The 14894-nt window shown below is 38.3% G+C and overlaps 1 protein-coding gene across 2 annotated transcripts in view; it reads left to right on the forward strand.

The window, feature by feature from the left end:
* TRMT11 (tRNA methyltransferase 11 homolog) overlaps positions 1–14547 on the forward strand; it is a 26003-nt gene extending 11456 nt beyond the window's left edge. For both annotated transcript variants that reach the window (XM_063151125.1, XM_063151124.1), the window contains exons 8-13: positions 2218–2298; positions 2925–3089; positions 4425–4497; positions 5201–5332; positions 8506–8626; positions 13953–14547. In XM_063151125.1, the coding sequence (XP_063007195.1) occupies positions 2218–2298; positions 2925–3089; positions 4425–4497; positions 5201–5332; positions 8506–8626; positions 13953–14084 (704 nt within the window). In that variant the 3' untranslated portion in view covers positions 14085–14547. The remainder of the gene's footprint in view (positions 1–2217; positions 2299–2924; positions 3090–4424; positions 4498–5200; positions 5333–8505; positions 8627–13952) is intronic.
* Positions 14548–14894: the final 347 nt, after the last annotated feature.

The raw sequence follows: 14894 nt of genomic DNA on the forward strand, positions 1-14894 counted from the left end.
CTGTCTGTGTTTCTGCCTGTTTTTTTACACTGATAAAGTGAAGAGTAAACCAGTAATAGACCAATAGAAGACCAAACCAGAACGGCCTTGCAAAATGGTTCTTGCTAGTTGCAAACAAACTGGTTTTTGCTGCATGAGCCAAACCATAAGTCTTTCACGTTAGTATAAGAATGGACAATTGGCAGTTTTCCTTGGAATATAAAATGCTCTTTGAGCAGGCTGGCTTTTAGAAGACTTGATTCCCCTTTTTATTGTCAAGCAGAATTGAAGTGGCCAAGACTGTGTTTTTAACTTCCATCCATGTTTAGATATTCTTTCCTCAGCGTTGGGCAGAAGGAAGCCTGGAAGCTTCTAGAAGAATAAATCAGGTCTTTTACCTGACGCTTTTGTGCTTCCTCCTAGACAGTCAGTTCAGGTTATCTCATTAATCTCGTTGATTGTTCTTTTGGAAGATATTTTGATACTGCATAGTTGTAAATGACAGGATGTTTTTCTTTGACATCCTGGAGGACCAGGCCTCGTCTGTGCTGAAGAGGTGGAGAATAGTGTGTGGTAGAAAGGCATGAAGCTCTGTGCCATCATCATTCTGCTACAGGTCACCAGGGACAGAGTGATTCCCTGATTAACCCTTTCATATACTGTTCAAAGGGCTGGCCATGTAAGAGTATGTAAGTATCTGTGCACCTTCTGTGTGAACACAATTGAACTAGTACAAGCTGCGATTTATTAAAAGCTGTAAATTCAGGATTTCCAAGCTTCTTTTTTTTTTGCCTGTAATTAAAAATATTCTTAGATGGGCAAAGGACTCTCTTCTTACTTTTTTTGTAGGACTGGGTGGTATGCCATACTTGGGGTCAGGGCTAGCTAAATTTGTCTTGACCCTCTGGATGTACTACTGCCCATCTGTTCTGAGGGATTGCAGCCAAGAAGGGAAATGGGTGATTCCTTTGGGGTGAGTAACCTTGTTTTTCCCTGATCCATTTAATGAGAAAAAGCAGAGGAATATTAAAAGTTTTTTTTGTTCTTCCTCACCTTTGGTTTTGGTAGAGTTCATTACCATATGGTGCAGAATTCTCTGGTACACACAGGGCACATTAGGGATTTGCTGGTGCTCAGGACAGTGCAGCCACCTGGGATGCCTCTTTCCGTGCTCCTGGTGAATTGGAGAACTGGTGTCACCCCCTCAGCCAGCTTGCACATTGTCAGCCCTTCATCCTGCAGCAGTCATCCCCTTTATTTAGCAGGACTGTTGACATCAGTGGGGTTCGCAGCCTTGTTCTCAGTTCTGTTCTGTTCTAAACCATTCTGGTAGCCACAGAGTTTCTTAATTAATAAAGACTTGACCACACAGGTATCTGTCCATCTCCTGCAGTCTGTCCGTTGTTTCATTTGGAAGCTGTTAAAGAGTTAATGGCATTTATTCTTTTCTGTGGGCTGTTCAGCTGTTGTCAATTTCAAGGGGAAATCACACTTTTGGTATGGTGTTCTTTTCTTTTTTAATTAGGGAGGCATGTTGCAATTGCAGTAATTAAAAAAACTGGTTTTATTACAAAATAAGTGCTACTGACAAAGCAGGCAGCCTACTCACAGACAAATGATATGTGTGTAGTTTTCACACTTGAAAACTATTGCAGAAATGTTTTTGATATTTATGTTTACAGTGGAGATATTTACATTTGTAAGGCTCCTGACCATTGTTTCTTACAATATGGCAATAGCCACCTTACAGAAGTTTGATTTTTGGACACGGTTAAAGAAACTGACTTTGAGAACAGACACAGTAGAACTGCCATTTGTCTGGTGATGATTTTTCCAATTGTTTGACAACAGTTTGAAATTCTGCTCCTTGCAAAGTAGAATCAAAAGTTTTGGTTCATGTAATGATTAAAGGATCTTACTGCTTAAAATACAGAAAGCCATAAACAAAACTCCTGAACAATCTCCAGAGATGAGGAGTGACATAGGGCACAGCAAGATAAGGAAAATCATCTAGAGCAGACAAAGGACTTAGTGTTATTGTGTCTGATATAATTACATAGTGATTCTAACTGGTTGATAGTTCTCCTTCTTTTTTTGGTGTTTGTTTTGGGTGTTTTTCTTTTCCTTGGGTCTAGTATGCTGCTGCTGTAGGCTCCTGAAGTTCCTGAGGAAAAAATCCTAATGCAGGTGACATTTATGACAGAAGTTTATATTTTGCCTTTTTTCTTCCCTGTCTAGGTGGCCTTCTGATCTCCTCAGCACATTTTGGGGCATATGTGTGTGGTACTGATATAGATTACAACACGATCCATGGATTAGGTATGTTACATATTTTGAAGCCACTGAAATCTTACCCCCTGTAATTTAAGAAGACTGATAGTAGCAGATGATGCTTAGTGGATTTTAAAGCAGCATTAATCTTTGCAGGATTTATTTGGTCATGCTTAGTTTTTATTCACCAATTTACATGTATGCTAGTTAAAATATTATCTTACTTTTAAGCTGAAAATATTTTTGAAAAAGAATAATGAAGACCAAAACAAAGTTCCAAATAATCATTACCACAGCTGTGTGCTCTTTTAACCCCTGATGTGGGTAGCTCTCTAAAACCTAAGCCAGGAGCCCTCATCTCATTGTTCTCCGCAAATACACAAATTATATTTGACCTAGTGGGCAGGTTTGTGACTGGTGGATGGAGAGAGCATCTTGCAAACCAACATTTTTGTAAATGTATTCTTTGGCACTCTGTGCAGATGGTGCAGCAGAAATTTTCTCTTGTATTTTCAATTTTCGTTACTACTTGTGAAGTTTTGACAGGTTTTTTTGGTGACATTTGATTATTTTCCTTTAATTTAAATGGTAGAGTATATGAAAGCTCTTCTTATATAATAGTTTCTTGAGTATGCTTTTTTTTTTTACCCTTTCTATTCCCCTTCCCCTCCCAGGCAAGGCAAGCAGAAAAAACCAGAAATGGAGAGGGCCAGATGAAAATATCAGAGCAAACCTCCGACAGTATGGTTTAGAGAAATACTACCTCGATGCGCTGGTTGCTGATTTTTCAAGGCCAGTATGGAGAACAGGGATGTTGTTTGATGCAATCATTACAGACCGTGAGTTTGTTACTGCCTTTCCTTGCCCAATAACAGTGACTGAAACATTACTGCCTGTGTACATTGATGAAATGCCTGGGCCAGTGCTCAGGTCTGCAGCTTCCATGTTGCTGAAGATGATTGTCGAGAGCAGCACTGTGGAAATTGGATCTGCATTTGATGTCTCTGCATTTATTTTAAGGATAGTTATCAATGTGTAACAAAGCTGACAATAACACTTTCTCCCATGGAGAGCATGTTATGTTCACCAGCAGAAATCAATGTGGCTGAAAATCATCCTTTGAAGAAGTCTCTTTCAGTAAAAGCATCACATTATTGATGCATAGAGACTTCTTGCCAGAGTGGTCTGTGTTGCTGTTGGCAGCACATTGGAGTCTGCCATGCATCTCTGATGGACTTTGAGAGACTTGTGTTAATGCTTCATGTAATGCTTCCAAAGAGAAATTTTAATGTGTTTCCAATACACTTAGCTACTGGAAGCAGGAGCAGTTTGAAAGGATCCTCTGCTCTTTTAGAAACCTATTTACTGAACACTATTTGTCTTGTAAGAGGGAAAAGAAACTAACGGGATAAATGAAGACCTTGATACAGCAATTTCTGATCTCAAGTGCTGGCTTTTACAATGACACACTCATATTAATTAGGAATAGGAAGTGTGACTTTTCTTTGTGGGTTGCTTGCTAGTTTTTATTTGGCCTGTTCAACAGCAAGACAGTGTAGAATATTAACATGGACTTAGAACTGAGTGTGAAACCATTTCTAAAACTTCTGCAGTGGTTACATTGGTGCTTCTGTGATGCTGAAACAAGTCTCACAAATTAACATACAAGTAACTATGTTATGCTATTAGAAATGTGCAAAAAACATATGAGAAAAAAACCTTCTCTGGTTCTTATGTGTGAGAATTACCCTTTGTGTAATGTTGCTGGGAAGAAATTCTGATATATTTAATTTCATTTTAGAAAAGGTTAGTTAAGTGCTATAGGGGACACATTCATGTCTGTCAAACAAAAAAGGATGGGATTATTTATCACATGTTGGAAATCTAAGGAATATCTTTTAAGAAACAACACATCATTGTCCTGTGTCATGTAGCAGTCCCTTACAGCTGAAGGGATTTCTTTGAAACAGTTTAAAATAATTTTTTGGAGCAAGAAGCACTCAACAATCTTGAAGAACTTTCCCTTACTGACTTTTACTTCTTAAAAACTTTTCATTTTTTTAACCTTGCATAAGCCACAGTTTGTGCACTGTTGTGTATGTCTGGTGTAATTGTGTGTTATTTGGACAAAGTGTGAGCTTCTCATCTCTGCATTTTGCTTGTGCTTTGTCTAGCACCATATGGTATCAGAGAAGCTCCTCGCAGAATGGGATCACAAAAGGAAACAGTTAAATCAGTTGAAAGAAGGTAGGGAAGCTGTCTTGTCTGCTGTAGAATATAAATATTTAATGGAAACCCAGTTGCAGCTTTAGAATGTTTGTTACTTCTTGATTGGCTGTCAGAATGGCAGCAATTATTATTAAAGAGGAAAAACCCTTTTTGTTCTGTTTGCAAAACCATTCTGTCACTTCCTGAAACCTTCTTGGTTGTGTTTTCCCTAGTTCCTTGTGTGTGTTCAGATTTTGACTCCTATTTCTCACCTCTTTGAGCCACCATTAGCATGTATTTCCAGAAAAGTTCTCTTTGATCCCTGCAGGCTGCGAACTCACTCCAAAATGGAGTACCTGTAATTTTACCTTCAACTTTTTTCTTCTGCATTCTCCCCTGCTCCTTGCTTTTCAGAGATGTCCCATGGCTTCTCCACTGCCTGGCCTTCCTTGCCTTCTGGCTTAATTTCCTTTAGAAAGATGCTGTGCAAAATAACTATTGCCAGCATACCTGTGGTGCTTTAGATTCGTCTTTAGTACATGTGGAAGTCAAAGAGACAGGGAGGAACTTGTGAAGTTGTATTCCTCATAGTAGAAGTTGTACTCCTGCATTGTCTTAGGTAGCTTTGCAAAGCTCAGAAAGTGCTTCTGTGGCTTATTGCATTTTTTTTTTAATTACTATTATTAAAAATGTAATTTTTACCTGTGCTCTGTTTGCTTACACTTGTGTGTTTTTTGTTCAGCACAGAAAATCACTTCTTTGTTTCATCCAGTTACCATCTAAGTGACATCTTTTTTGACCTCTTGAAGTTTGGGGCAGAACATCTGGTGATGGGAGGAAGATTGGTTTACTGGCTGCCCATATACAGGCCTGAGTATGTACTGTTGAATTCTGCTGTGTTGTTTGTCAGAAGGAATGCTGCATTCTCTCTGTGCTTTCCTCTGGAACATAGTACATCTGGAGCTTCCATAGTAACAGCACTTAAGGGAAATGCCCAGACTTTGTATTTTAAAACTTTTTATGAGGGAGGCCACATTTTGTAACAGAACTTTTGAATGGAGATAGTTCCTGACTGTTACCAAGCAGAAAATGCCTTTGCATATCATTGTAAATGCGTGTCATGTGGGTTGAGATTTAAGCTTAAAAAGTTAGACTTTCAAGGTGCAGATAGACTTCTAAGACAGTAGGCTGGTATTAGTGTGTGTTTCTGCTAAAGTAGTTGATAGAGGTGTGTAAAAATCATCCTTGATTCTTTGGGGTTTGGCACTACTGATTTAGCTTTCTTGTGAGAAATAGAAGCGAAATGACCAAGAGATGGCAGTGAGAGGCAGGAGCATCCGAGAGCAGCCCTGTTAGGGACGAGAGAGGCCAGCAGAGACTGCAGGATCTGTCTGCTCAGGAGTGCAGCCTGGATCGGAGCTGAGTGCGTAAGGAAAACCAGCTGTTCACATGCCTTATTTCAGCGTCTCCTAGATTAGGTTTGAGGGGGGGGTTTGTTCTGTTTTTGTAAAGATTTTTTACTGTAAAGTGAGGAGTTGATGTACAGTAGCTGTTTCAAGGTGTCTTCCAGATACAGATGTGCTCTGAAGGTAGTTTCTACAGTGTCTTATATTTCTGTGTACAGTCCAACTATACTGTTATATAAAGTGGTGGTTATCCCTAGTTTCACTTGCATATGTCTTGGGGTAGTCCTGTATATCTCATGCTGTTTTGCCAATTTGGAAATCAAAAGGAGCCATTTCTGTTGCATGCTTCTGTAACAGGAGAGTGCATTTAGTAGTTTGTATTTTTTAGTAAATGATAAAATTGATATTTTAGGCCTTTTTTCTCATAAGACAATTCAGAGACACAGCAATGAATGCCATTCATAGTATTATAGCAGATTTTCATGTCAATAATACTCTTTGGAATTACTGAATTTATTTTATTCATCAAGATAAGAGTATTTTTCTTTCTGCTCATTGAACTTTTGTAAAAGCATACTTCCTCACTACAGCAGTGTAAAGTGTTTCACTTCAGATAACTTGGGAACTGCATATTTGGGATCAGCTTTAGTTGCTGTTTTGGGGAGTTCTAGTTGAGATGACTTTTTAAAAGTCAATTTGTACATCATACTATGACTGGAAATACTAAAGTTGCTAAAATTAGCATAGAATAGTAGGATAGTCACTTTATTTTCAGCTGTAATAATGAACATGGGGCATTAAAGCAATTAAGTGGGGAGAAGAGATTTTTTTACTAACATGTTGCATTATCAAATATCCCTTGGCAACACCTGCCTTGAGTTTCATTATTTGAGATCTTTGTATATTACCTTAAATTAAAGCTGAAACTATTGGATTGGATGTCTGTTGAAATCATTGCTTCTGTATTTCTTATTTGACATGTTTCTGAGTTTTACCTGAAAGAATGTAGAAATACATTCATTAATGCTAACAGAAAAGGCTTTTTAACAAAGTGATAGTGATCTCTCCCTCTTCAAGATAGCATCTCACTCCAGAGTTTACTCTTTCAGTCAGACATTGAAATCATTGTTGAGTCCAAATTCTTCTAATTCCATTAAAGTCAGCCTCCTGTATGATTATTGAGAGGAACTTTTTAAATATTGTGGCCAGGTGCCTACCTTTGTAAAAGAAAGACCGTTTGGTGGTACTGGAATCATCAAAAGTCTTGTGTAATAGAAAAAGCAGTTGAGAATTAATTTCATTCTTCTTTGCTAAAGCATGTTCTGACTTCATCTAGCTGAAGCAGATACTTGTTTCTACATGAGAAATGACTGAAAAGTAGTTTTGTGGTCTGGAAATTTTGGAGGAAGGCAAAGAGGCAGTATTGTTTGGGTTTTTTTCTTATTTGCATATCTGTATTTGAGATTGAGTTACTTGTTTAACAGCTCTGTGTTGTCTTAAGAAATGCCAAGTTTTGCACCAGCACCTAGACAGATCCTATTTTAATCCAGACCAACACCTTTGCTTTCATTCAGAAAATCCACCTCTTTACAGGAAAAATGTGACTCTCCTTTGTACTTTCAAAATTCAAGTCATAGATGCTAAGTTGTTTGGTTCTGTTTCAGTGTCTGACTTCTGTTAACCCCCAAACACTGGAAAATCATAGGAGCAGGTGTTTTGTACAAAATCATACCTAACAATATCAGAACCCATCTTCTGTGTTATCTTTTCATAACTATTACATGAAAGCTTATTACAAAATCTAGGAATAAATGGCTGATCTATGTTTCAGTATATAGGAAGGCTATCTCATATTTATCATACTAGCTAGGTTAATACTTCTTGCTGCTCTAGTCCCCTGCAAAGTTCTTAAATCTTTAAATTTCAGCATTTGGAGAAATAGAAGGATTGAAGGCAATTTAGAGAAAGCACTTTCTATGTAGAAACTAGTGTGTTTATGAGGTGGGGCATTTAAAACACTGTGACTCTTGCTTCTGTAGATAGTAGCAACATTGGTTTATAATTAAATCCTATCTAATGTTAAATGATGGTGGATTTTTTTTTGCCATTAGAAAAAGTAATTACAATGAGATAAATTTGTAATACCAAATTTTGAAGTTCAGGAATGTTACTGTCTAATAAGAGCTGGCTTAATAAGATTTGAAATTGAATCGCTGTGATCTCCTTTTAGGGAGCCAGAGTAAAGTCTCTCTCAACTTCATATATGTTGACTGTGGAAAATATCTTTAAAATCACAGCTCTAAGTTGTTGTTCCTGGTTGGCTGAGGTACTTTGTACTTGAAATTATACAGGCAGGACCAGATGTACATACATTAACATAATTTAAATACATGCAGAAAATGGGGAGAGTGTCTCTTTACTGTGGGGTTTTAATTTATTCTACACACTGCATGTCAAGATGATTGGAATATATGATGTCAAAACTCTGAAACAGCAATATCTGAATTTATTTAATCAGGTTAAAGTGCATAACAACTTTCAACTGTGAACCTTTTTTTGAAGTGTCTGTAAGAATTTTGTTTCAGATGCAGGTCTTTCCACTTCATGAGCCTACAGCACTAAGAATGATTATTTCTTCCAGATACACAGAAGAGATCATTCCCCGCCATCCGTGCCTGAAACTTATTAGCAACTGCGAGCAGCTGCTTTCCAGCCACACATCAAGGCGCCTCATAACCATGGAAAAGGTGAAAGAATTCAAGGTAAGCTTGAGTTCTTGATCATATCGTGTAAAATAGTAGCTGTTGTGTTCGTGACAAGTTCGTGCTATTCAGCATTTGATCCTTGTTTCTGTCACACTTTGGTTTTTATGATCAGAGTTAGAGCTTTTGTAAAATTGAGCAGTGATTTAAGGGACTGTTCTGGTTTTGGTTTCTTCCTTTTTATTCTCAGTTTTTTGGTAAACTCTTCATCCTGAAAAAGTCCCTTGATAGTGTGAAAAAGATCTTTGAACTTACGGTTACTTGTAAATCCCATCCACAGAGACTTTGCCGTAATGCCTAAGTTTTCATTGATTGCAAAGTGTGTCTCAATGCCCAAGTAAATACTAAATATCTTTGTGGGTCTTGCAGTACAGGTAGACCTTATTTAATTCTGTTACTTCATCTTTAGAGTGGTACATTTTATTCTTTGGAATAATATTGAAATTGTGACAAGTACAGCAAAGCGCACTGGATCTTTTTCTGTTTTTGTTTTGTGACACACTAAGTGCCTCTCCTGAGGCATTGGGACCAGGGAATATGGCATTCAGATCTCCTTTCCATTCTTGCTACTTCTTTCTCTTAATACTGTTAAAAGAAATGCTAAACACATGTGAGGCAAATTCTTAATGAAAATGGACGCAGTGAGGAAGTGTTTTCAGTGCACTGCTTGTCAGCTGGAAGAGCTGTTTCAGATGGCAGGAGATGCAGTCAGGCTGCTGTGTCTGTGTGGTGCTTGCACTGCTGACACAGAGGGGTTCAGTGCTGCCTTCATAATGCTCGTGGTGACTGCAGTTCTCAAGCAACACCTGAACTTCTCTAAACACTCTGTGTGGAGCTCAGCCTCGGAGCTGCCAACTTCACCAGTAGCAAACCAGCAGGGTAGATGACGAAAGTTTCTGACATGTGCGTCTCAGGGTGATCAGGGAGGTTTTTGACAGCAGTTTTATTGCTACCAGTGCTGTAGGGTAGCATATTTTAACCGAAAAAATATATCAGCCCTTCTGCAAGCAGACTTGCGTCATTTGTTACTCTCCTCTCATGCATCACCTGTTCTCCAGTTCATGGATTGGCAGGTTCATGTCTGGAAGTGCTTAGCTCTGAGCACCTGAGCCTAGCTGGCAGGCTTGCTGCTTAGATAAGATTGTGCAAGTGCTTACATTCAGTATTCCAGATGTGTGTTAGATAATTTAAAGATACCAGGACCCATGTGTTGTTTCTGATGATGCAAAACTTGTCTAGAGAACAAAATTCATATTGAATCCTTAGCCAGTGCCTGCTTGGTTTAGGACCTTGTTTTGGTGTCTAGGATTTCCCCACCCCAGTGTCCCTTACCTGGAACATGTTTTTTCCTCTATTAATATCCTGAGCAACCTTTGAATTGGATATTTCTTGCCAGATAGGACCATAAAATTCAGTAGTTATACTTTTGCCCGCTTTTCTTTTTCCTAAGTGAAAGAGTGAATTTTTATGGATATACCTAACATTTATGTTTCCAGACGGTTCCTGTCTGCATTACTAAGCTGGTTTGTAACAGGCCCTCAGTTGCTTTTTAATTCAGCTTAGTGCAGGGCTTGCAAATGGATGAGAAATGTTACAAATCATGTTACTGTTACTATGCAGATCTTCGGTTTCCCCACTGTCTGCCACCAATAAGGAATTGCAGATTTCACAGCAAATTTTGATTTCACTATTAACACTTTAAATAAACTCTTAACTGGAGATGAATTCAGTCAATTGTTGAAATTGGTGGTGCAGTTTGATTTGAATGGTTTGTAATAAAAAGGAGATCAAAGTGAAGGCAAAAATTGAGTATGTCTAGGTGAAGTATTGATCTATCATAAGCATGAAGATCATTTGTTCTATTAAAAACCTCATAAACCTGGTATATAACTTACTGTCTTGTAAGCATCCAGTCTTGTTCTTTTTAAGTTTATAGTGAAATTGTGCCAACTGGAAAAGATTTCTTCCTGCACTCAGTGTGACTATGCTCTTCCAGCGTGTGCACAATATGAGCAGAAGACTTTTTGGTTTTTTTAATTACCATTTTAGACAACTTTTGCCACTGTTCCCCCAGCACAGCATTGACCCCAAAATGCACACTCCCCTGCTGCATCCCTCATGGCACAGCTGCACACTGTCACCCCAAAGCTCAGCTTGGGTGAGGCAGGGGCAGCTGCAGCCTCAGCCCAGAGCCCTGTGTTCCTCCCTCCCTGTGAGGCATGCCACATTTTTAATGCCAAGAGAGATGCCTAGAAATGATGTAGTAAGATGTAACAGAAAACTTGACTGAAGGACAAACTCTGAGCATAAAATTGTCCAGCGAGGGACTGTGAAGCACCAGGCACACAAACCCAGCCTGCTGAGTGGGTCAAGCATTTCCATGTCATGTGGTCACTCCAGAGTTGTTACTGGTGTAGAATTTTTCCTGCTGAATTTAGCAGTGTCTGTTCTGGGTGTATGACCCTGCTGTCTCTGGTTTGGTAACTGCTCCTTTTTGTTTATAGCTGTGTAACATTAGCACAAGTGGTTTCTATAGCTACTGTCCAGCACCAGATGTGGAGTGGTAGGAAACAGTGATAAGGTTAGGAAGACTTTTTTTAAAAACAAAAACTAAATGTGGGTAATTACCTTGAAGCTGGACTGGGACATGCTAGATGAATAAGAATCTTTAGAAAGTCACTTAATATTTCCCAAGATTTAAAGAAAAACATTTTCTTGTTATCATTCAGCATCCCCTTCTCTTCTGCCTCTTCATTATTTATTAGAGATCTCTAAAACCTATTTTAATGTTGTCTTTAAAACAAATTGTTATAGGTGTTTTTTTAACAAGTTATTTTCTCTGTAGAGTTAAATGAAGCCTATCCCTGGTGTTCAGATTGTACCCATTCAGCTCCTTGATACACAGTAGTGTAAGTTAGAATTTGTTTGAAAGTCCTTAGTCTCTGAAATCCAAGAATTTCAGTTACTCTGATCAGTCCTCACGCTGCCTTTAGAATTCCTTTGGCTAGTAAATCTCAGTAGTTACTGATATCTCCAGTTAGTTCAGGATTTCTTATTTTCTTTTCCCTTTTTTAAGCAGCAATTCCCATTCTTGTTGGTGTTTGTTTGGTTGGGGTGGTTTTTTTGTTTTTTTTTTTTTTTTTTTGTTTTTTTTTTTTGTTTTTTTGTTTTTTAAGCAATTGCCATATTTATGGTAGGGAAGGGAACCTCTTAGACTGGAATTATTGTGATGTGGGCCAGGAACTTCCTTTGTAATCTCTCCTATGAAATTCATGCCTGACTGCAGATCTCTCATTTAATGAGCAGTGTTTGCAGAGCTCCTGATGAGGCCTGGATTTTCGAGATGAGATTCTGCTGTGGAGTGGTGCACCAAACCTGTTTCCATCTGGTGCATGCGGATGCCTCTGTTACACCTGTGCTCTGCTTGAAGTTTGTTCTTCTACACAGCACATCCTCTCTTTGCCCTAACCAGCTTGGTGGTGGAGGAAAGGGCATTTACTCCTTCATCCCTTCCCCAAGAATTGGCATTTTGTTTCCTATGGAATCAAGATGAATGTTGTACACATGTATGACCTCTTAGAGGTTGTGGGGATTCATTTTTATCTTAGAGTATCTTTGATCTATGTATCATTATTCATTAGGGTCAAATATCCCATCCATTTCTCAAAATAAGTGAATTACATAGCATTCTTGTTAAAGCATCCCAATGATATAAAAACGTGTGTTTATGTCAAAGAAGGATTTCTGACCTGGAATTTCAAGACAAAAGTGCTCTTTTTCCAAGAGTGGCTGGAGAAATGGATATAGGCTGGCTGTGAGAGGAGTGTGTCTTAAATCCTTCTTATTTCCTGTCTTTCTATAGTAATTTTGTAATTTTCGTTTTTTTCACAAACCTGTTAAAAGCCTGTTGTTAATCAGCCTGAGAACAGTCATGGAGACAGCAGTCTCTCACAGGTGACCAAAAGACAATAGATGATACTGTGCCTGCATTGGGTTTCTTGAAATAATTTTCTCCTGCTATTTTCCAACAGTGCAGTATTTAAATAGAGCTGCTGCTGCTGGTGGTGTACATGCTTTACATAATAGATATCTACATGGCACTGAACATTTAGCAAGTTAATTTAAGCTGGTGTCACATTCCTGATATCTGCTTTTGTAGCAGGTGAGACCTTCTTTGAAGCAATATCTCGTTGTGTCCAGAAGAGGGCCCTTCTACATGCACACGAGAGTCTTGCTTTGCTGAAAAACCTTTTCTTTCACTCCCTTAGAATGCTCGTTAAGATCTCCGGAGCTAGAAGTGCTGATCTCCGTAGGTGAAAACCTGGAAAGGGCTACAAAAGAGCTGAAGGGAGAGATTGTCCACTAGGATCCTGTGCATCCTTGCATTGTAGTACTCTTGTAATATGAAAATATTGACTAAAATCTACTTCCATGTTTCTACTGATGCTAAAACATTCTGCAGTAACTTTATTTTTGAATGTGAACAAATAACTAAACGTTTTAAGGTAGTGAACCAATGTCAGTGTTACTGCATTGGTTAAAAACCTGAGAAGAAACACATGGCAGAATAGAGGCTTGGTTCTGTTGTGTGTTTGTTTTTATTTTCTCCTTGTGCTGTTCAGTTGTTCTGTGTGAGGCTCCTTCTCACTGTTCCTTCCTGCTTTTGAGTATAATGAGAAACTGACATCACCCATCACCCAGAAGCATTAAACTGTTTTTAGAAGTCGCCATCAGTTTTCTTTAACACTCAGATTAAAGTTTGATGTAATGTTTATCTTAGAGCATTGCTAATGTTAGCTGACAAGTATCTTAATTGTATAAAGCCATAGTACATGATGAACTAAACCTTTGTATATACAGTGGGCCAATTTTCTAAACTGTGTTTTTGGCTGGTGTCAAATAGGTATTATATGTGGGGATTTACTGTGTCAACTTTAACTTTCAGAAATACACGAATGTTGCACAGAAAAAAAAAATCTCTGAATGTGCTTCAGTAAGTGTAGGAACTCATTTTACCATTTGTGTTCCTCTTCTGTTTGTGTCTGCCTTCCACAGACCTCTGACTGACTGAATTCTCCTGAAAATATTTTTTCTGGAAAGTGACCTGTGTGGTGCATGGTACCTGTGCTCATTTGGTCGTGTCAGGGTGGGATTCTGGTGATGTCAGCTGAGACATTTTCAGTGACTTAAGTGTGTGCTGGTGAACTGTAAAACAAAAACCTAACTGCCTCATAGTTTGAAAAAGTCTGGTTTTCAGCCTTTTTTTTTCAATACATGCTGAACACACTACCCTCAAGTCTAATGTTTGTCTTCTGGTACCATGCAGGATCAAGATGAGAACTCTTACTTGTTGGATGGCCAGTATATGCCCTACAGGGGACACAATTCTTTCCGTGAGAAGTATTTCAGTGGTGTGACAAAGAGGATTGCCAAGGAAGAAAAGGACAATCAGAAGTAAAATATTATATAAACAGCTTAAAGAATGAGAAAAGAATGAAGACCGTGTTTCTTTGTAAGGACATCTGGATATGAACATTCATTTGGATGCTTCAGAAAAATAAGTAACTGCTTTTAATTTTAAAACAAGATGAAACCCGCAACCCAGGTTGGGAGCAGTTCTTTTTAATTAGCTTTGTTTATAGCAGATTTTATTGTACAAGTTTTTTGAGTCTTATTTAATTTATATTTGTACTTTCAAGTACTAATGATGATTGACTAAAACCATTATTATTGTTCTTTCACCATTAACGTTTACAAGAAAGTAGTAGTATTATTTGGCTTCTTAAACTCTGAACATCTGGCTGTTTTAAAAACACGTGGTGGTGATCAGGGATTGCTGATTAAGAAGATCATTTTCATTTGTTTTGGTTTTTTTTGTAAATGGTGTACAATAAACCAAGGTTGGCGTGAGGTTTTTTTAATTCTTGCATGCAGTAATTGCTCATATCAATTCCACTTGCGCTGGCTGAGGTCGCAAGTGTTTAAAACAAACAACAAACACAAAGAAACTGGGCTCATGCACACCCCACAAAAAGAAAAGCCTCTGTGACCTGACAAACTTTGGAAGGCTTGTGAAACCCTGTGAAGCCTGTCCACATCTGAAGCTCATCTGTACCTTGGATTTGCTTTTGCATTCCTAAACCTTGACTCTTGGTAATGCCAACTGTCTTCAATTTTTGGTTCAGAAATCGATAGTTAAACCAGTAACAACAACAGCATAAAATCAGTAACGGTTCCCTAATGGTATTAAGCCTAATCAAATCTTTGA

This window comes from Melospiza melodia, chromosome 3, assembly GCF_035770615.1.
Source record: "Melospiza melodia melodia isolate bMelMel2 chromosome 3, bMelMel2.pri, whole genome shotgun sequence".
Lineage (NCBI taxonomy): Eukaryota > Metazoa > Chordata > Aves > Passeriformes > Passerellidae > Melospiza > Melospiza melodia.